Raw genomic sequence first — 23055 nt, 5'->3', positions numbered from 1 at the left:
CTCATAACCAATTAGAATTATTCTAAGTCCAGATAATGTAAGCAACAAGAGAGATTATGTAAGCATGCAACAAACTACAGATTACATCGGTTGACGGATCACTCGATATCACATTAAAAAAAAATTCCAACAGTTTGTGTAAATAAAACAATTATGTGGTAGCAAGATGCATATCATCATCTAATTATTTTTGCAGAAAATATGCTCTCTCATGACAATAACATATACAATGTCATCTTGCCTATAGTTTATCTTTATATTACTGCAATTGTCTAATATAAGTTATCAAAAACTAACTCCCACCTATTTCTATTTTTTCCCCTCAACGACGATAAAACAATATCAATATTTTTCCTACTCTCTTCCATTTGCTCCTTTACTCCTCCCAAACTGCAAAATGGCTCTTGATTTGAATTTGTATTTTATAAAATAATTCCATTTTTAGTAAATTTGTATTTAACTTGTAAGTTAAAAAAATCAATCATAAGAAATTGTTAAGATACGCACGCCTTTGGCTAAGAATTTTGAAATTTGGCTAATACTACTTATGATATTTGGATAATTTACTGACTAATAATTTGAAATTTTTAGCTTTATTAAAAAAAAAAAAAATTAAAAATCCTTATTTTTTTTTAAATATTTTTTTATTATTTCAGTAAGAATTTCTACTTTAATAAAACAACACAATATCCTAATAATTATTAATTTTAAAAGACTCCTATTTAGATAACGAAAACAGAATAACTTCATTTAAAATTCAAGAAATAATTTTTAATAGCTGTACATTAAAGAGGAAAAAAAAAAAACATTTTTCAGCAGTAAAAATTGAAAGTTAAACTCTAAAAACAGCTGGGATAAAACCGGCGCCCTCTCGCATGTGTTAACAGTTGTTAGTTACATATGTCTTAATCGAGTTTTCTCTAAAATTACACATGGATTATTTAAGTTTTTTTAGTTTGATATTAAACAAATGCTAACTTTCAGGGGTCTTATTTTTACCCCATGGACTACAATTGCAACTAATTTTCACTACATCTTTTCTGTAATCACTCCCTTTAATTTAAGCTAAGTTTTATATCACAGATGTGTACTTCCCTTGTTAGACAGCTTAAGAATCCATGCTAAGAACTATGATTGGTTATTGATGCTTTTTTCTTCTAAGGTAAGAATTTATCATATTTTTCAATGGAAAAAATTGAAGTATAAGCCAATAAATTATAATAAGAATAATGGTAAGATAACTGGTATATAATGGTAAGATTTATTCATTTAAAGTAGAAGGAACAAAAATAAGATGTAACTTACATCTTTGCCTTTAGCACGATAGATGATTTTATCACTGATGGTGAACGAAGTTCCTATGCGTCTTCGCACCTGGGGCTGAGCTTCACCAGGTAGGTACGGTGTTTCAGGTGGCAACTCTCCAGTAATTTCCTATAAAAATAATAATATTTATCTGTCAGAATGAATCGAATAAAAACATTAATTTCCCCATTAAAAATACAGTTCTTATTTTAAAATTTTAATCGTTAAGTGACATACTTGAGACAAAAATAAATAAATGAATAAATAAATAAAAATGTTTTTAATGAAGTAGTATCTTACAAAAAGAAACTGGTTTGCTCTGTGAGAAAACAACGGCCTCAAACTAAACATAAGGTAGAGAAGACTAAAACTTCAAAAATAAAAAAAAGAAACTTAAATACAATATACAACATGACAAATTTATATTTTTTTAATTATTATTTTTATTCATTTTAGTTTGATCTAAAGTTACAATATAGATGAAATTTTTCAATTTTACAAAATGAAATTTAAATAAAAACTTTTTAAAAATTAATTAAAAATATAAAGTAATAATTTATTATAGAATTTAGCACTTAATTATAATTATAAAAAACTCTTGAGTAAAAAGCATGAGTAACAATAGTCAAACCTAAATTAAACATAATATAGCGAAACTAATACTATTTCGGCCAGGAAACAATATGACTTAATTTTAAAATGATGTGTTTTATCACTTGACCTCTTTAAGAGTTAGAATTACTATTTAAAGTGTGATAACATGCATAATATGAATAACTATTCTTATTAACAACTTCTAATAAGAAAATCTATTTTAAAGTGAAAAAAAAAATTTATAACTTGTTAATCACTTGTTGCTAAACAAAATGATTTACAATTTATAAACCTTATGAAAAAAATGGCTCTTTTTGTGTAAGACTTGTAGACCTTTTTTAAAATTTTACTCAGTGCAATTCATATTCAAATGACTTATGAACAACATACTTCAATTAAAAAATAACACACGATTACGAATTGCACATTCTAATTTAAGAATTTTACAAAGAAAATTGAAATCATTGAGAAATCACAGTACAGGTGCTATAATCAACGTAAGCAGAATGACAATATGAAAGGGACGGAACATATATAATCAACATAATGCAGAATAATTAACAAAGGGACTGCTCAACTGTAGAATTTCAAAACTATCTGATTTGCAAATATATTTTTGTATCAATCGTGAGGGTATCAGACAAGTATAGCAGAGATCAATAGCAAAAAAGAAGAAACCACTTACTCCCTCTTTAAGGCAGAGAGCTTTGAGTTCTTCTGTCTTCTTTTTGAGGGCTTCCTGAAGGGCATCTTTCCTGGACTGAAGAGCAGTCAACATTTCAAGGGTGGCAGCTCTACTCTCCTCACTTACTTCACCTGCAATAGATCACAGCTGCATCAATGCTTTACAAGGTGTTTACAATATAATTCATGATTTTAATAACTTTCTGTTTAAAAAATTACATTTTTCGAAAGAAATGAAATAATTTTAACTTTTTCCAAACAAACTTATAACGCTTTTATATGTGTAACAGAAAGAAACTGCAAATCCTTTTTTTTTTTAAACAATAGAAAGTGAGAAAAATAGGCAGTTGTCAGGCTAGTAATGTTACTAATTAGCATGTTTTCTTTAAAGTAATTTTAGGCTCTTGCAAATGACAAACTAAAAAAATATATATATAATTTGTTCTATTTAAGTGTAATAAAAGCAAATCTTATCACAAAAGAATAAAAATAGTTTTAAATTTAGAATTACTTTAAGAACAGAAAGTTTCTGATAGAGTTTCCAGTATACTTTTATTAATACTGAACAACACGTAATAGCGTCAAATCAATGCATGGAAAAAAATTTACACTACTATTTATTGATCAAAGATCTCTTTTCAATATTTTTTGAAGGGTCCTTAAACAGACCCAATTTCTTCCTAAACTGACCACCGAATATTTTAATCAGATTTTTATAGCACCCTTCAAAACTTTGGATCACATATTTCATACCAATTCACTAAAATTTATTATACATTGAGCTGGCTTTAAAATCTAATAAAAATATAAATACAAAAATTAAAAGTTTTCAAGTAAAAAGAACACTAAATGGACCTTAACGTGTGAAAATGTCCTGTACCTTCAATAACTATCGTGGGAAGACTAGCTGAGCTGTTGCTTCTGCTGATATTTGAATGGGAGCTTGCCGAGGACAGAGATTGCACACTGCGACAAAGTTCTGATGCGATCTGGCTTAAGCTTCTATTCACACGATTTTGGCTCTGAAAAGTGCAAGCAAATTTTTTTAGCTAAAGTGAATATGAATAAAATAACACATTCATTGAAAATAAAATTAGAATACTTACTCTAAAACATTAGTCATTTTTATATTGATTTTAAAACTCTTCAATTCAATTTTATTGCAAAGAAAAACTGGTGCAGGCAACATGAAAACAAATATATCTATTGTCTGTCTGTGGAAAGAACTCCCCTAATTAGTCATCTGGAGCAGGGTAGTGACTATGCTTACAAGGTTTAACTATTTAATGCAGGGGTGTTCGGTCAATATTTAAGACATCGAGGGGATCAATGAGGGGAGAGAGAATGTTCCCTCTTTAAATTTCCACAATTCCTTGTTTTCATAGCAGTAGATGGCCTTAAACTTTGTGGCAAGATAGTTCTATAAAAACTATAGATCTAGTTCTAATATATATATTAAGTCAGCATTCAACACAAAAATATTTGAAATCTTATAAAACAGAAAGTTTGAGTTTATTTCAGATAATCAGGAAGCAATTTTATTACGAAATAAAACCTAAGCAAGGCTAGACAAAATACCATATTGATTGGATGTAAACTTAATATAAAATCATTCAAACTGTTATATAATAGTTTTTACCTTGACAAAAAGTTTATGTTATGCAAAATAAAATTAAACTTGAAGAGCTGAAAAAAAGTATATAATTTAAATTACCATTATAGACAAAGGTATTAACTGTGTAACAAAATGAATGAACTGTATTTAAAATGTTATACAAATTTTTTGATACATAAATTATTAATATTAACAGTATTTAAAATAGTTCAGCTAAATGTAAACAGAAGAAACAGTAAACTTTAAAAATTTGTTAATATTATCTTTTTTAATTATTTAGGGACAGTTCTCTAGTCAAAGTCTCACTTTTTATAACTTTACTCTACCAAGATGTCAACGATATAAGACAATTGAACTACTAAAAGTCAATACAATCCACATCACAATAATTTGAAATTTAACATAGATATTTGTTCACAGATTCCATTTTCTATTTTTAAATTTGTTACACACTTTCATCCTTAAAAAAATACCATAGTTACGAGTTGAAATTAATAATTAAAATGTAAGTTTATGGTTTTCTTTAAATGATGGAGAAAAAATTACTTTTTTCTGATTTCGATCAAGGAAAAACTGGTGTTGAGAAATTGCCATAGACCAAATACATCTTGCTGCATTGGGTGAGGATGCATACCACACATATGCAAATACATTGGCTGGTGCTAAAGCTCTTCTGCTAACAGACACTCTACAGGAAAAAATATTGCAATTATAGTACTGAACAAAGTTTCTGCATAATTTACAAACACTGTATTAACTGAAACAGTATTATCAGTGATAATAAATAAGATATGAAATAGTATTAAATAAAATGTATAGATAGTGTTTCATGCATAAAAAACCTTTAGAAAAATAATATTTTACCTTGAAATTATATTTAAACATCTGAAAAGAACACAAAATATTAGGACATTTCTTAGAAAATATGCAATGTACTCAAATGAGAAACTTTTCAAGAAAGCGATAAAATCAACATTTAAAACTCTCCATAACATTACAATCACATTCAATTGAATATTTAAAGAACAATAAAAATTGCTAAAACAAGCTTCAATCAATCATTAAAAGAACATCACTTTAACCCAGAACTTGTCTTATTTCCTACTTAGGAGGGAAACCAATTTTGTTCTAAATATCAGATAGAAAAATAATGTATAAAAAAAAAAAAGGTTTTCTCTACATATTTATCTATTAGCAAAATAATCAGAGGATTAAGAAAAGTAATTTAAACATAATTTTAGATGAAGTTACAGATGCACATTACATTCAGCAAATAAGTAAAATAAGCTGTCCCCTCTTTAAAACAAAATAAGTGAAGCACCATAATTTTATCGATAAGGTTAACTCAATAAATTTCACACAACTTTTAGGTTACATAATTTAAAAAATGCTAAAATTTGAAATTTGAATTATATTTGCAGAATTGTTCTTAAGAAATAAATATTTAAAAATGTGGAGTTTTAAACATTTTCAGCACATAAAAAAATGGCAAATGAAAAAACAATTAAGAACTCAACTTATTGCAAAATAACGGTCATTAAATCATTGGGCTTTTTTTTCTTTCTTTTCTTTACCTTAATATACATTTTCGCTCTTTATAAAGGGAAAGTTTAAAAAAAAAAAAAAAAAAAAAAAAAAAAAAAAAAAAAAAAAAAAAAAAAAGGTAAACTAAGTTATTCTATTCACTTGATATGACTGAATATTACTTAGCAATTGTGCTAATACTATCAACACAAAGTTTAAACAATTGTAACAAGAACTAACAATTATGAAGAAGAAAAAACATACATTTTATGCTTAAAATAATTAATTTGTTTATGTTACTAAAACAATATTGACATATAAGCAGTATTTAGATAAACTTACTGAGTGGTTGGATCACAGATTGCATTTGACAAGTCATCAAATTCTTCAAGTGGCTCTTCTATTGCATCTTCATAGAGGTTGAAGCTACTCAATGTGTGAACAACCCTACGACAATACGCAATAGAAATTTTAAAATTCAGAAACACATTTACACAATCACAAAGAATGTGAGAAACCTAAAAACATGTGAAAAGGAACTGACCTGCGAGCTTCATGAACTTCAATAGTGAATTTTCTATCTCGGAAATATAAGTTTTCCAGTTGCTTCCAAAAAAATACCTACAAGTGAATATAATAATTAACACATTTTTATGCATAGATAATAAATATATAATAATCAAAAGGAATATGATTAGGAATAATAAAATTATTAAACACCTGTTACCTTCAAATTTACTGCAGAGCATATTTTTTGTCATAGTTAATTAGTAAGGTATAAATTACATTTGATAAAATTTTGAATCAGGCATTACATAAGGGGACGCTATACTGTAGGAGAAATGTTTCTTAGCATATTTTGTTTCACCTTTAATTGGTATTTCAAAATCTAAAGTTTAGAGAGAAGTGAGTTCGGCCAAAGGTAGAATAGACCAAAGTTTACAAATGCTAACATTTTTATCAAAATATCAAATTGCATTGTGACAATATTATTCAAAATTATGCAGTAGGGATATAATCCAGCTATAATTTATTTGCATTATAAAATTTTGAAATTATTTTCTTAACATTTGAAACTTTGTGGTTTACTCTAGATTTACCTGAACTCACTTTGGTCTAAACTTAAAATTTAGTACCGATGGAGGTGAAGCAAAATTTGCCACGAAACATTGCTCTTATAGTATAATATCCTGTTAAGGAGACTCCTTATTTTCACTATGCATAACAATTCAATTTGAAGAGGTTATTTTAAAATTATTATATTATAAAATTACAATATTATAAAAAGCTTAGCAAATTGAAAGGGATGAGACTTCTAAACCAGAGCTGTAGAGCTGAGAATTGGAATGTTCAATTCGGACTAAAACCCAAGACTTTTAATACAGCCAAACTCTGACTTATATTTGTTTAAAGTTTTCCAGTTGAAAAATTAAATTTTAAAAATATATTTGTACAAAATATGGAAATAGTGCAATACTATTCATAGAAAATAGCTGCATATCACCATTTCATATACACACTGATACATATACAAACATTTTAATGCAACAAGACTGCTTAGAGAATATTCATACTATACACTACAATAACAGAAATACACTACAATAACAGATGGAACATCATATTAATTTGAGTATTTTTTTTAAAACAAAATTAACTTTCATCTAAGCTCTAAACTAATTTAATTAAGAAACTTATGAATTCAGAGGTGTTGAAATGCGATTAAGGATGCATTAATTTAAATAGTTAGTAATAGAGTAATAATTTTAATTTAAATAATTTTTAAAATATTCATTTGAGTAATATTTTTGTTTAAATGACTAGAAATATTTATTAGATAACTACAACTTATCTTCGACTCTGACTCCACAACTCTGTTTGAAATGGTGGTTAAACTATGATTTCGGTTAACAAGTTTGGTTCAACCGGTTCCTGTGATGTCTTGAGTACATTTTAAGCAGCATGTTTGCAAGTGGTTGTTTAGAAATATTACAGAATAACATTTTAATCAACTATGGAATATCAAAGTGGAAGAATTAATACTTACCCTTCGAGGAGTTTTGCGATCATTCTTATCGTATTGGCTAATACCTCTATAACTTAAACCAAGCCAGCAACCATTTCCTTGCTTGTCCTTTAAAATGCAAATATAGAACATTAATTAAAAACAAAAGTTATTAAAATTTTTAGAAAACTCTACAAGCATTTTCAAAAGAATAGCCTCACCTTGATTTCATAATAGTGCTGACCATATGTTGGCAAACTTTCAACAATACTCAAGTAACTGGAAAAAAAAGTTTTCTAAAAATGCATTTAAGATAAATAAATTAATTCATAAGCATTTATATTAAAACTATAACTTGTACTTTTTTGACTTAGCTTGCTTAGATGTAAAACTTTATTAATAAGTCCAAAACTATTAAAAAGCATGTAACAAGTAAAAAAATTATTGTTCGCAAATTTTTTCATTCATTAACTACAGAAAGTCATTCATTAACAATAAAAATTATCCTCCTCTTCATTTTGCACTTGCACAATTATTCACATTATATAAATATTAGATGGCACCACTACCATAATTTGCACTTTTAAAAAAATAGTACAGATCAAATAATAAATAAGTTTGAAAAATTGTTGAGAAAATAGTTTTAGTTCTTTCTACTAACATAAATTCTTCATTTAAGGATTTTAATTTAATATTCATTCGGTTTTTAAAAAAATCAAAATTCACTACAGTCAGCAGTGACTTTTTAATCTGGCTCAAACAAACGATATCGTAGAAATAAAGGTTCAGCTGAACCGCACAGCAATAATGTAAAGGTTCTGTCATGCTGTTTTCCATTTCCATTGCTGTCTTATTTTTTAATGAAAAAGTGCTTTAATACTTTCAATTTCTGAACACACATTGACAAAATAAAATTCAAAAAGTTGGCTACAAAAATAATTATTTTTTGAAATAATTCGGGTTTATGTACAAACACTTACTTTACAATTGCAGCACCTCTTGTTTGACCCACTAACACTTGGTAGTGTTCAAGGACTTTGTTTTCACTGCAAACAAAAAAAAAAATAATGGTTAGTTCATTTTCGGATATCATCTGTATAAAGCATAACTTTATATTATCATTTATCTACATTGTACAGAATATTAAAAATTAATAAGGGCTATAAATAACAAAAATTGTTCAAGCTCACCATAGAGATATTGACGGAAACTCTTTAAGGGTAGATGTTGGCAGCACAGGTAATCGTTTCAAATGAGACTTGAATGTTGGCTCGCTGAAAGGAATAATTTTAATAACATAATTAGAAATAATTTGCATCCAACGTCTGTGGGAAAATAATATCCCGTTGTGCGTTACAAAAATTAACATACTTGTAATGATAATACGTAAATGAAAACTTCATTTTCAATGATTCAATAATATAAAAATAGTCCCTATTACAGTAATGGTAAATAACACCATACTATGAAGAAAAAATTATTGTTTGTCACAAAACATAGCTTTAATGTAACAGAGTAAGTATAAGAGTTATAATTAATGTTGTTTTATTAGACTTTTAGTAGATGCATTATTGTTGATTAGATGGGGTAAACATAAGCATGCTAATAATGAGTGAACATAATATTAAAAATTATGAAATCAGACACAAAAAAAATTCTGAATTTTATTTAAAACCAATTTTGATTCTTGAACCATAAAATGTGTGAGTCAGGAAAATATGATTCCAATGATTTAGCAAGAAGAGGGGGGGGGGAATCATATGCCCCCTTTATGTTAGGTTTCCCATTTGCACATTTCGTTATGTCCAGCGAACCCTCTAAGCAAATAAAATGTTTAACGTACAATTACAAAACCTATTTATCCAAAGATAATTATTCCCTCTGCAGAGGATCAAAATTGTGATGGCATGTCTTCGGATAAACCTCAGGGATATTTCCCAGACCGTCGCCAACAGCCCATTGTGCAGCTCTATTGCGTAGGTAAAGTACTTACCTACCAAAGATAATTCCATTACTTTTTAATGCTTATTTAAATAATTGTTGGAAAATTTTAAATTAAGTTAAGAAATTTTTTACATTATTTTAAACTAAGTAATTTTTTAAATAATAAAATACAAAATTTTAATAAAATCAAATAATATTTGAGAAATAAAAACTATATTGAGAAATGAAAATCTAAAAATATCACCACAAAGCACTAGGTACCTGAAAAATGTGATTATTTTTTATCAAAACTTGTTCAGGCTCTTCCTTTTTATTTTATGCAATTTAAAACAATTTTTATGGACAATGTGAAAGTTTCCTGTTTACATGTTATTTTATTTCTTATTTTACCTATTTATTATTTTATGTTATTTATTTATTCATTTTTTCTCGCTCACATCAAAAGAAAATACAATAAAAATATTACAGAAAAAAAAAAATTTATTATTGAAAACTTACTCAGTATAATCTCCATAAGTTGCTTGAATTACAAGAGCTGCTAACTGGAATATGATGTCAGCATCAATTTCCAATTCTCCCTAAAATTGGAAACAGTTAAACTAATTAAAGACAAGTTACAATAATTATCATTTACATATCAATTACACAGTCCTAAAATACTTCCCCCCTTTCGTTTAATTAAGAAGCAGTATTCTGGTATCGAGCAGTATACTTTTTCAAGCAATATCTTGAAGTGTTTTAATATTCAAAATTACTTCTAAAACATGTTATGTTTTCATTTTCACATTTATCTTTTCTCTTATTATGACATAAAAAAGTTCAGTTTATAATTTTCATGATAAGAAAGAGTATTAAACAAATATATATTTATACACATATATTTCAGGGAAACCACAAACTCAAAAAATTTGAAGAGTGGTGAAAACTGTTTCATGAAGTTATCGAATATTTTAAAGACATCAACTTTAGGAGTACTGTAGGTCAGTGGTGACATAGTATTGAATTTACAAACATTTTTGGTTTATTATAATCACCATATATCCTGGTGTATAGACTTTTCAAACTTCTAACTTTACGAAAATTAGGGGTTGTTAAATTCATTGGTAATAAAGTCTGACATTCGTAGATTGTGAAATATTGATGCATTATAAGCAATGAGGTAGATATGAATAAATCAGCAACAATTTACCCTTTTCAAAAGATATTTCTATAATGTTACATACCATTAATTTCTTATTTTCCTTTGTCATATTTTCTTTACATATAAAATGTAAAGAAAATATAACGAGGGAAAATGCAAAATTAATCGTATATACATATTTTTTTTAAAAAAACAATACCTAAAATTATGTTTAAAAAAATTAATATAATTTATTTAAAAGTATTTCAAAAAATATACCATAGTGAAAACTTTAAAAAAATATAAAATAAAACTACAAATTTAAGGAGCATCATCGGTTTTAAATTCAATAATGTTAGCAGTGCTGTCACATGAATCCCACTCTGCAATGGATTCTACGTCATCCTCATCTTAATTATTACTTCATTTTTTTTCTCTTTTTAATTTTAGAAATTTGCAGCGTTAGACTTCTACATCCGACATACCAGAAATTTACTCTCTCTGTCTCCTGATAAAAAAATAAAGAGTGGATGATACAGTAGTAAACATCCCTTTAAAAAAAATTTTTTTTTTTATCAGTTTTGAAATTTTTTTTGAAAGTGGCAACCTTGTGTATAAAATATATAACACATTTTTATACCCCAGTCAGGGTGAGTAGCCAAATTTTTCAGCAAAAAATAAGCACCTTTTAAGCACTCAAAAAATATTGTCAAGCACTATATACAAAATGCAAAATAATTTTCAGACTTTACATGATCATGATAAAATAACTAGTTTCTGACAAAGAACTCTTTAATAGATTATATTAGCCACCATAAAAAGATTGAGAGATTTTTCGGTTAGAAAAATGAAGCCGGAAATTAAGAATATCTAGCAAAATGCAGCAGAGTTACACATGAAAGAGTTAAAATCTCTTCGAACTCAGCTCAGTAGACACATGCGGACTTGCAAGTATTTTATCAAACATGTAAATTGATTGCGGCTTTCATACACTATGGACCAATTGAAGGCCAAAAAGGATTGTGGTTAAATGAATTGTGAAAATGATGAATAGAGCAATGTGAAAAGCACGCTTTTGCATAATAGGTGCCGAAAATCGACATGGTAAAAAAAATATCATTTTCGAAAAGGGAAAATCAAGCACTTTTTAAAAACATCCAATGAAAATAAGCACCTTTAAGCACTTTATAAAAACGCTACACACCCTGTGCACTGTATATCTGAATATATACAAAATAAAACTTATTGCGCTTACCCCATATCATCCCCTAACACACCACCTTTGCATTTTTTAAATAAGTCATACATCCATGACACCCCAAGACGTTGGTAAGGATATAACTTCTCATAAATTCCATGAAAAATATAAAATCCATCTGCAACAGCAACCATTTGGTCATCACCATCATCCGCTGAGTCTTTTAAAATATTCTATAATNTGCAACTTGAAACAAATATCTTTATCAAACTTATTAGTCAAGTAGCAAGTCAACAACTTAAGTACATACATCCATTATTTGAGACTGATAAGTGATATTTTTACTTAAAATCATAAAATTTAGGTGGTTTTAATGTAACATTTTTATGGCATATGGTTTCAAAACTTAGTAGCACGAGATAAAAATAAAATAAAAATTTCACCCTAATTCTTGAAAGTTATAAAACTTAGAAACCTAGATAAAATTATTTACTGAAGAGGTTCTGTGGAGTGTAATTTTTAAAGATAACTAGCAAAACGTATAAATGGATTAATTAGAAAAAAAAAGCATCAAGAAAGAGAGGAAAATTAAGTGTTGAGATAAAATTATTTTACTATAAAAAAATTTACTACAAGAAAATATAACTCTTCTATCGCGTAAAAGTAACTAGGTAATTATTTGTTATTTTCATAGATAATACAAAATAAGCTCTCTGAACCATGCAGTTTTTATAACCAAATGATATAATTATTTATTTCACAAGCAAATTAAAAGAGAAAAAAAACATTGGGCAGAAGTTTGTTAAAACACGAACTACAAAAACTTCAAATAAGAAATTATTTTTTAATAACTTTACAAAATTGTTATGTAAGTTTGTTAATTCCTAATATAAAATAAAAATATTTTTCATAACAAATATATTAAAAAGTAGTAATTTTTTTAAATGAATTTAATTTATAAAAAAAAAATTACAATACTGGTTTGTTTATTCTAGTAAAATATAAAATTAAATAGTCGAAAAATATAAATAAAAATAATAAAAAAAAAATATTTTCCAATAAGAATCAATTCTTCCTGTTCCTTTTTCGCTCAGTTGAAGAAAAAAAAAAAGTTAAAACACCGCCTTGTTAATCAGATTAATCCATGAATTACTGAAACTAGACTTAATTATTTTTGCTGTTTACTCTTTCCACCCACTTAAATACGCACACTCATCAGAAACATCAAGTGGGAAAAAATAGAAGAACTTAACCCACTTGTTCATTTCCCCCCCCCCCACCAAAAAATCTGAACAACATTCATTCATACCATCGATATTATTTTCCTTTGCATGCATGCAAACACTTAGATTGTGAAAAAACACAAAACCCAGTATTATTTTTAAATTTTCTGCGAAAGCTACTCCTGCATTTGTTAAATTTTTGAAAATATCACTCATTATCTTTTGAATCTAAAACTTTGCCTAAATTGGTCCTTTCCAAAAGTTACCATATCTTTCTAGAAAATATAGTTTTTAAAAAACGTAAAAACGTGATCGACTTCGTTTTTTAAAAAAAAAAATTTGTGAAGAGTCAATTTTTTAAATGGAAAATAATGTGAAAGGATCATTTTTGAAGAAAGAATATTTTGTGCAAAGTCCTTTTTTACAACAAAATTTGTGAGGGGTCCGTTATCAAGCACAAATTTCCCTTAAAAGGACTTCTGCAGATAATAACAATTTCTAATTAACAATTCAACTGGTACAGTAAATCCAACTATTTTTATTCATTTTATTTGTATTACTGGTACAGTAAATCCAACTATTTTTATTCATTTTATTTGTATTACTGGTACAGTAAATCCAACTATTTTTATTCATAAAAACAAATTAATAAAAATAAAATAATTGTTGAATTTACTTGCGCCTAAATAATGGAAAATGGAAATTTATCAAAAAATAAAATTTAAATAAACAAACCATACTTAAGACCGAAATCTAATGATAAATGAGAAGTTTCGCTGAAATGAAAGATGAAAATCTTGCAAAATGTTTTGCGCAGGGCAGGTATAGGGCAAAAATAGGATAATTTTAAACTATTATTTTCAGAATATCACAAAATTATCATAGAAATTCCATTTTTTTTAAAAAATAATAACACAGTGCACGTGAAGTCAGAGTTCGAAGAAAAAAGTGGCGATTAGTAGGCAATATTTCAATTGCCATTTGTTATTCGCTTTGCGGCTGATGGCAACTGTTAATTTTGCCCCGAATGCACGGGGCTTTCAAAGTCTAACGACGGTTTAAAATTTGTAAAAGAATATATTAAAATATACGAAACGAGAGGATAAAATGAACGTAAAAAAATAAAAGAAGCAATAAATCCCGGTTTTTTTCATTTCCATTATCATTAAAATATAATATAAGCAGAAAAACATGAAACCGCGTCCCACTTAAATCTAAAGGTAGGTGATGGAGAGTTCATTCTACTTTTTCAAGGCTAAGCGCGGGAAATCAAAAGAGCAGACGATCCCATTCTAAAGTAGAATTATTCTTTCGAACTTCTCGAGAAAAAAATAATAATAAATCGCAACGCAAATTCGAGATGCGAGAAAGAAAGAAAAAAAAAAGGAGGGTGATTGAAGATAATCAAACACGGTACAGGATTTCAGATGATTGTCAAGTCAATCGAAAACCCAGCAGAGCAGTTCTCTAACAAATACTGAAAGTAAGGGAAATTGAAACAGCGTACAAAAACGTGTTTCTGATGCGTGTTAGAAAATAACAGGTGAATCGACGACGCAATAGCATTTGAGTAGGTCGAATGTGGTTTTTATAAAGGAAATTGATGACACACCGCACAATATATATGTAATATTAAAGGCATTTAGAAAACTAACCGACCAAAATGGGTACAGCATATCATTATAACACGTTTATAATCAGACTTAAGAACAGAAATAACCTATTCAATCTAGAATTACTAAAACATTTATCTCAATATGTATTACCTATAATGAGACCGGATTAAATAATAGAAAAAGAGCCTTAAAAATAGAAAGAAAAAATGCCCTAAAAATATTAAAATAAATTCCCTAATTAAACAAGATTTTAAATCTGAAACATTTCTTTTCTAAAATGCCTTAAAACATATAATTGTTGATATGCCATAGCTATGGTCCAACATGGACTATAGCTACTAGGGGTGAAGTATAATTATATTTAAATATGTATATCGGGATTTAATTTCCATTTAAATTTGAAATCCATGTTTAATGCAAAAATAACAAAAATTGTTTCGTCAATTAACACATATTTTTTCTATCTTTTACGTTATCTCTAATTTTGTTTCAAGTTCCCTTGAAGCAATTGTCATTTTAAACTAAATGGTCAGCAGCGTGTTCTTTTTAAAAACTAGCAAGATTAAAAATGATTCAAATTTTCTAGGGGAATATTTGAAGACACAAAAACCCTACATTATAATTTAATAAATTGTGACTTCCTTGATCCTATGGATGAATTACATTCTCAAGCAAACATTGAAATACTTGCTTCCAGTAAACTGAACAGTTCTGTATTCCCCCTTATCTGCTGAGTAGTAAATCCTTGCTCAACCACAAATTCTAATTCACATAGTTTACAAAATAAAATTGCTATTTCTTCAGAAAAGGCAATTTCACTGAACTTGAAGGTTTTCACGCAAAAAAATATTTCAAAATTTTTAAAAAAAATATCCAAAAGTGATAGAAAAATTTAAACAAAAATATCAAAATGCCTTAAAAACCTTAATTTAAAAATGTCCTTAGAGTTAAATCCAAACAGATAAACGTCATCAAAATCCAGGCCTAAATAAAAATCATGACACTAAAATCATAACCTGGCGATTGTACAAATTTATACAAAATATTAAAAATTATAGTCCAAATATTAAAAGAGATTTCAAAAAGGAAAATTGAATGAAATTAGAAAAGAGAAAGAAAGACATTACTTTTAGTTGACGTAACTATAACTTTTAGTTCGTTGTTTTTGCACTCATCTGCTAAATCAATAATTTTTAGAGAAATTGCAATTAAGAGGTTAGTTAATGTTATAAGTAGAAGGGAAGTTTTTTTTTTAAAATTATTACATTAAAAACTATTTCAAATGCAGATAAAATTCATCAAGTTTAACAAAATTTTGAATGGAAAAATGAAACGAGCTTCTTTTCGAAAAACTAATTTATATAGCTGACTTTTTTTTATTTTATTTCGATGCAATATATAAAGTAATAAAACTGTTTTCCCGTTTTTATATTAGGAAAGCTCTCTATTTTTTTTCAACCCAAAAGGTAAATTTTGGACATTCATGATGAAGTTAACTGGGCAAATGGGAAAAAAAATATATTTTATATTCTGTCAACAAGTTTACAAATAAAAATAAGAATACTAAGTTTACATAGAATGGTTACAGAGCAACTTTGATGATAACTTTAAGATTTTTAAAAAAGCAATTTAGTGTTCTGAAAAGATTAATGCAGGAAACAGTACTATTATTTTAACAGAAAATTGATAGACTAAAGATAGTACTTTACACTTATACAACAATCTTTAAAATAATTTCTCAAATATTTAAGATTATGCTTTTAAGAAATATTTTTGCAACAAAATGCTATTTCCTTAAAGTGAAATATGGGATTGTTCAAATCATGTAATGTAATCAACAATGATAGTTTTTTCCAGAAATTTGTTGTTAAAAATAATCTGATGTCAACACTCAATAAAACATTATAGAACTATAACATAGCTGCTGTTAACATTGCTGTTCCCACTTTTTGAGGTGTGCCCATTATGAAGTAATTGTTTATTACCTTATTAATCAACAATTTAAGATACACATGTTTAATTACAGTTTTACAATTATAAGAAAGTGAATAAGTTTAAAATTTACTGTTAAAGATAATTTGATGTTACCAACTCAACAAAAAAGATATAGAATTATTTTATTAAAATATAAAAGTATATTGCCTAAGAAATAAATATATTCATGTAACATTAATATTAATATAATTCTAAATTAGCTGCTGTTAATATAATGGTTCCCACTTTTTGAGGTGTGTCCATTATAAAGTAATCACCTTATTAATCAACATTTTAAGATACACATGTTTAGTAAGAGTTTTACAATTATTAAAGAATTAATAAGGTTCATTTACTTTCATATTAAATTTTATGTAAAACTGAGCCCAATAAACATAAGCATTTAGAATAATGAATACAAAAATCTACTTAAAATTTTAGAGCAATATTAACAATTGCTTTTTTTCGCTACAGCTAAATCTCTTCTGTGAAACAAGTTTTAAGTTAGTTGAAAATTTTTTAAAAAAATTAGTAGATGAAGTTGCAAGGGCAACTGAAAAAAATTATTTGGTTTATATGTTATCCCAATAAATACCAAATCTTTGTGAAATAAAATATTTTGGAATATTTTAGTTTTGATGAAACAATCGTCCATTGTCAAGGAATTCGAGTCATTGTAATTAGTTCATTTCAATAAAAATCACACAGATTTTTACAAACAAAATTATTTTCAACTACTTTTCCTTATCATAAATAAACATAACAGCAAATAAAAACTTTCATATTATTAGGTTGGTTTACATAATATCTAAAACAATTCACAATAGCAGATGGAATTGGCACAACAGCGAACTTGTTATAAGCAAATACATACTTAATGCTAATAAGGTACACCTTTCTAAATTGTAAAAAAAAAAAAAAAAATTTAGTTTACTAGCTTTTGAAACCTGTGACAACATTGGATATTGATTTCAGTAGTAAATTCCGAAGAAGAAAATTCAGCTTAATCAGTATATATCTTCCATTTTGCCCCTATTCAATATATTGCTAACTTTGACAGCAGATTGATGCATTGGGCTGTTACTTATCTGAAACTTAAACTAGTCTACTCTACAAAAGTTAATACTTTAAAAAACTGATTTCAACTTCGATACAGTAACCCCCCCCCCCTAAGCGTTTTTAGAAGGACAGTCTTCGTATTTGCCCTATCATTCCTATACTTATACCCTCTTAGCCTTTTTTATAAAAATTAGCCACCATCCCTTAAAAACACTGTTTTTTTACTCATATTCCATTTAAAAAAATAATAAATAACTCAATGCTAAAATAATAATTACACACAAGTTATCTGTGTTTAGGTTTAATTCTGATTGCTATTGCAAATATTTTTTTGTTAGGATTATTCTCAACTGGTTAAATTTTTATAAGTTTCTCTATTTTTGAAGGTGAGTGGATATTAATGAATTTTTTTTATGATTTTAAATTGTGAAGTTATTTTTTAAATAAATACTTTTTTAAGAAATGTGCAATTCAAAATGTTTTTCTTTCTCATAATTTTCAGTATAAAATATAGAAAAAAACTTTCAAGTTGTTTATCAATTAATAATATTTTTTAGTTTACTTTTTCTTTGGAAAAAATTTATGCTCAGAGACTGTTTTTTAGCATGCCTTTAATTATTTTTTATAAATATACATTTTTCTCTTGTTTTGATAATGTGGGAGAATTACTTTTTGAAATATATACATAAAATAGTATAAGAGCGTAATTTAAAAATTGTTGAGGATCAAATTCAGTTATTACATAATATTACACAATTTAATAAATTTTTACAGTTTTAAATGGGTGCCCTTTCAAAATGACCTTTTCTGAGACGAAGTGACCTGCCTTTTTTTATTCCAAGGGAGAACTCTGTAGACGCAAACTATAACTGGTAATAATAGTAACAAAAATCAGTATGTTGTTTAGGGAAATATTATTCAATATTTGACACTTTTTACAAACACCAGAATCACTATAATGGATAGATTTTAAGAGGTTCTAAAATATTCTTTTTTAGATGAGATGAAAGNAGGTTTTTGACGTGACGGTTTAAACCATGGTTTAAACTGTCAAAAACCTGCCAACCCTGTAACAGAACAATAACATAGCTGCTGTTAACATTATTGTTCCCACTTTTTGAGGTCTACCTATTATGAAGTAATTGTTTATTACCTTATTAATCAACAATTACACAAGTTTAGTTACAATTTTCAATTATAAAAGAGTGAATAATATTCAAATTTACTGTTAAAGATAATTTGATGCTACAACTCAACGAAAAAAGATATAGAAATATTTTATTTAAATATTAAATATAAAAGTATATTGCCTAAGAAATTAACATATTCATGTAACATTAATAGAATTCTAAATTAGCTGCTGTTAACATAATGGTTCCCACTTTTTGAGGTGTGTCCATTATAAAGTAATCACCTTATTAATCAACATTTTAAGATACACATGTTTAGTCAGAGTTTTACAATTATTAAAGAATTAATAAGGTTCATTTACTTTCATATTAAATTTTATGTCAGTATGTTGATCAGAGAAATATTATTCATTATTTGACACTTTTTACAAACACCAGAATCACTATAATGAATAGATTTTAAGAGGTTCTAAAATATTCTTTTTTAGATGAGATGAAAGAGTTAAATTAGAACCCCATTTATTTAAATCAAATATGTATAGGTTATACATTTTTATTTTTTCTTAAAAGGACATCTTTAATTTTTTATAATTATTTTTATTTTCAAGATTAGAATTAACTCTCAATTTTATCAAGGATACATAACACACATTAGTTGCGAGGAATTTAGGTTTTAGTACTTGTTTAAATAATCCTGTAAAAATGATTAAACTTATATTACATTTTAATGTACAGAGACGTGAAGGCTATTGCCCTCATAACCCATACCTATCCTATAGGTTAAAATATAAAACAAAGTTTTCTCATTTTCAGTATCAAAAACCATGTCCCTCACCCTTACAACGCCTCTGCTTTGCTTTGTTACAACATTTATGTGCACTCGCTTTTACAAAAAGTTTCAAAAGTTAAAATTGAAAATTTTTATACAGTATTCATTATAAAATTGAAACTTTATACAGTATTGAAATTTTATACAGAATTCATTATAAAACTTCAAACATAGTGCATTCAAATATGTTGAAAATCTGCAAAACTTGATATAAATGATGACAATTAAAATTGTAACAAATGGTTAAAACTTAATCCAATATAACTTATACTGATCTATATTTTTCTGATATCATAAAACATATTTAAAGGAAGTGATTAGAAAACTATAAAATCGAATTAAGATTTTAAAAAAAAAAAGAGTAAAGACTATAAAAATCAAGAAAAAACCCAGTAAGTTTTCAATTGATTTATCAGTAAGCTATTATAATCAGCTTAATTATCAAGTAGAATCTTTCTCAACACACTAGAGATACCATTCAGCATTTAAAACTGAAAATACAATCACAAATTTCCAAAGCATCACATATCTCCTTTTAAAAGAAAATGTCTTTTTTTCATTTTATAAAACATCAGTTTCAAAAAAACAACAGTAGTTAATTGGTTTCGACAAACACTAGAAATATTTAAAAATTAGATATGGAAAATCCCAAAATTCGTAACAAAATTATCACTTATCTTTAAATACCTTACTTTTACAATACAATTATTATTTTATTTGTAATCAACATTTTTATTAATTATTTTATTCGTGATCAACATTTTCTTTAATTATTTGTAATCCACAGATAATTAAATGTTTTGGTAATCAGAACTTCTAAACGAGAAATTAAAAACATTCCAAAATATTTATAATCAAACATCAATAAATAACTTTTTAAATAAAAAGTCCGTAAGTTTAAGTAATGCAACTACTTTATTAACAAATATTTCAAACGGCATATACAAATAATCTTTAATAGTCATTTAAATTATAGATATATCAGCTACTTTAAAAACTTTCAAAATTAATGGATGATTACAACTTCGATAAAATTAATTAATATTTACCAGTTCAGGTGAAGCACCAAAAAAATAGACACTGTATTGCTCAATACAAAGGTAAATCACCAATCCTAACTTTTGAAGATGAGATTGTTTTAACTGTAACAATCCCAATTCGAAAACTAATTATTGTATTTTAAAGTTAGAGCCAATTAACATAGCTGACCTTTCATTAACTAAGCATACTTGTTTATCAACATCAGAGACATATGATTTAGGACACCAACTAATGACCAAACAAATCTCATTTCAGATTAATTCGGCCACGCGCGATTTGTTTACACTCGTCACGAGATGGCGTTACTAATGCGTCTACTGGGAGTTCAAAGTTGCCACTTTCCCGATTCTTAAAAAACAGGTTTCGTTGCAACAGGTGGCTTGAAATTCGACTTAATTTAGTTTTAGAAAAAAAACATTTAAAAAATAATTTAATATTCTAAAGATAGATAAGATTATAGAAATAATCTAACATAACAACATTCTCGATAAAGAATTTAAAAGTGTAATGCAAATACATATTTACAAAACGAATAATAAATATATTTTTATTCATAAAAATATTTTTTTTTTAAAATAAATGTCAATGTAAAAATCTGACAATACAATCTTGTTTTGAATAAATGTACATTTACTTTTCAAGGGAAGCAAAGGAAATTTATTGAAATCTTAATGATAAATTATGAAAATTAATTATAATAATTATATTTTGTACAAATGCTCATTAGATCGAGAAAAAAATATATCGGGAATATAGTTGGACCGGCACCAGCGCTTATTTCGATTTTTAAACTACCTCCCGGTGCTGTCATTATATCAATCGTTATTTTAAGTGGCACTTTAATTTCCAAAAAGAAGAATACATTAAAAATATTTTCATGCGGAACCGCTGCTTTTGTTTCGTTTTCGTGCGATTAAAGATAAACCGCCTATCACGGCAAGAAAAAAAAAATTTACAAGTAACACAAAGCAGTTCAAATATTTAAGAAAAAGAATAAGAAAAAGGAATTTCTTACTCTTTTTAGTTAAGATTCTGTGAAGTAAGACAGCGATATATGAAAAATCAGAGGCCGTGAAAATAAGTTTTAAATATGCTTTTGATAAGTACACCCAGAAGTTTTCGGAGGTTGTCAGGGTTCATTAAAATATGTACGATTGATTTATAAAACATAACTTACAACACAAAAATGCCTCAAAAATTTTTCAATGGACCAATGCATTAATAAATAAGCAAATAAAAATATTACTAATCATTATTCAAGATAAAAAAAAATTTAAAAAAATCCTTAGCTCGAATATTAAAAATAAATTTCCCACAAACAAGATGACACTAAACTATGCTTTTATTAACTCTCGTTCGTATCTGCAAGGACAGGATATACCTTTTTTTCCTTATTATTAAGTTTAAAAAAAAACATTTACAAAAAAAAAACTATAGGTATGAAATTTCTATTTATTTTAAAAAATAGATTACGTTGACATTTCGTACAAATAATTATCATAAGTTTTTAAAATTAAGGAAGTGATGAATTATTAATGCATTTACACGGAATTTAATGGTTAAAAATAATAGAATAAAACTAAGTTAGTGACTATCGAATTCTACTTAAATAATTATGCTTGAAACGAATCAGAATATAAATTTCGAATTCAAAACATGCTGTAAGTAGGAGGAAAAAATAATAAATGAAAAAAATAAGGAACTTCAAAAGGAAAAGTTATTAAATAAAATGGAACTAAAATATATTTTACAGTACTAAAAATTCTTACACAATATGTTCATAAAAATCTTAATTAAAAAAATTTTTTTTACATAAATTAAACTAAATAATTACTCACTACAATTATAAAGCGACAATATATAAATTTGGCTTCATTAAAATCGTTGAGTTCAAATTGTAATTCATTCAATTGCTTCTTTATTTTTTTAAAAATCTTAAAATAATTTTTTAAGATACCATTTACATGAAAAATGCAACCATAGAATTATTACAGTAAGCATAAACTATTTAAAATTATTAATTTTTATCAAGTAATTATGTCTTTTTCGAGAATAAAAAAGAAAATAAAGAAAAGAAATAGTGTTAAAAAAAATTCTGAAGCTTTTTTTTTCTTCTTTTTTTTTATTACAGAATGTCAATAATATAAAATATTTTTTAAATTAAACGATTTTTCATAAGTCTTAGCTAAAAGTG

The 23055-nt window shown here is 26.5% G+C and overlaps 1 protein-coding gene across 21 annotated transcripts in view; it reads right to left on the bottom strand.

The window, feature by feature from the left end:
- LOC107442702 (uro-adherence factor A) overlaps positions 1–23055 on the bottom strand; it is an 82388-nt gene that overhangs the window by 11602 nt on the left and 47731 nt on the right. For 11 of the 21 annotated variants that reach the window (XM_071177366.1, XM_071177363.1, XM_071177364.1 and 8 more), the window contains 11 exons: positions 10170–10249; positions 8918–9001; positions 8708–8773; positions 7949–8006; positions 7770–7856; positions 6267–6343; positions 6065–6169; positions 4745–4886; positions 3464–3605; positions 2585–2715; positions 1306–1434 (listed from right to left, as the gene is read on the bottom strand). In XM_071177366.1, the coding sequence (XP_071033467.1) occupies positions 1306–1434; positions 2585–2715; positions 3464–3605; positions 4745–4886; positions 6065–6169; positions 6267–6343; positions 7770–7856; positions 7949–8006; positions 8708–8773; positions 8918–9001; positions 10170–10249 (1101 nt within the window). Of the gene's footprint in view, positions 1–1305; positions 1435–2584; positions 2716–3463; positions 3606–4744; positions 4887–5062; positions 5084–6064; positions 6170–6266; positions 6344–7769; positions 7857–7948; positions 8007–8707; positions 8774–8917; positions 9002–10169; positions 10250–20869; positions 20990–23055 lie in introns of those variants that run through there. The other 10 variants (XM_043045643.2, XM_071177359.1, XM_071177357.1 and 7 more) reach the window with 2 other exon arrangements.

This window comes from Parasteatoda tepidariorum, chromosome 2 (genome assembly GCF_043381705.1).
Source record: "Parasteatoda tepidariorum isolate YZ-2023 chromosome 2, CAS_Ptep_4.0, whole genome shotgun sequence".
In the NCBI taxonomy this organism is placed as follows: Eukaryota; Metazoa; Arthropoda; class Arachnida; order Araneae; family Theridiidae; genus Parasteatoda; species Parasteatoda tepidariorum.
The sequence above is the reverse complement of the archived record's forward strand: the minus strand, read 5'-3'. Positions and strand labels throughout refer to the sequence as shown.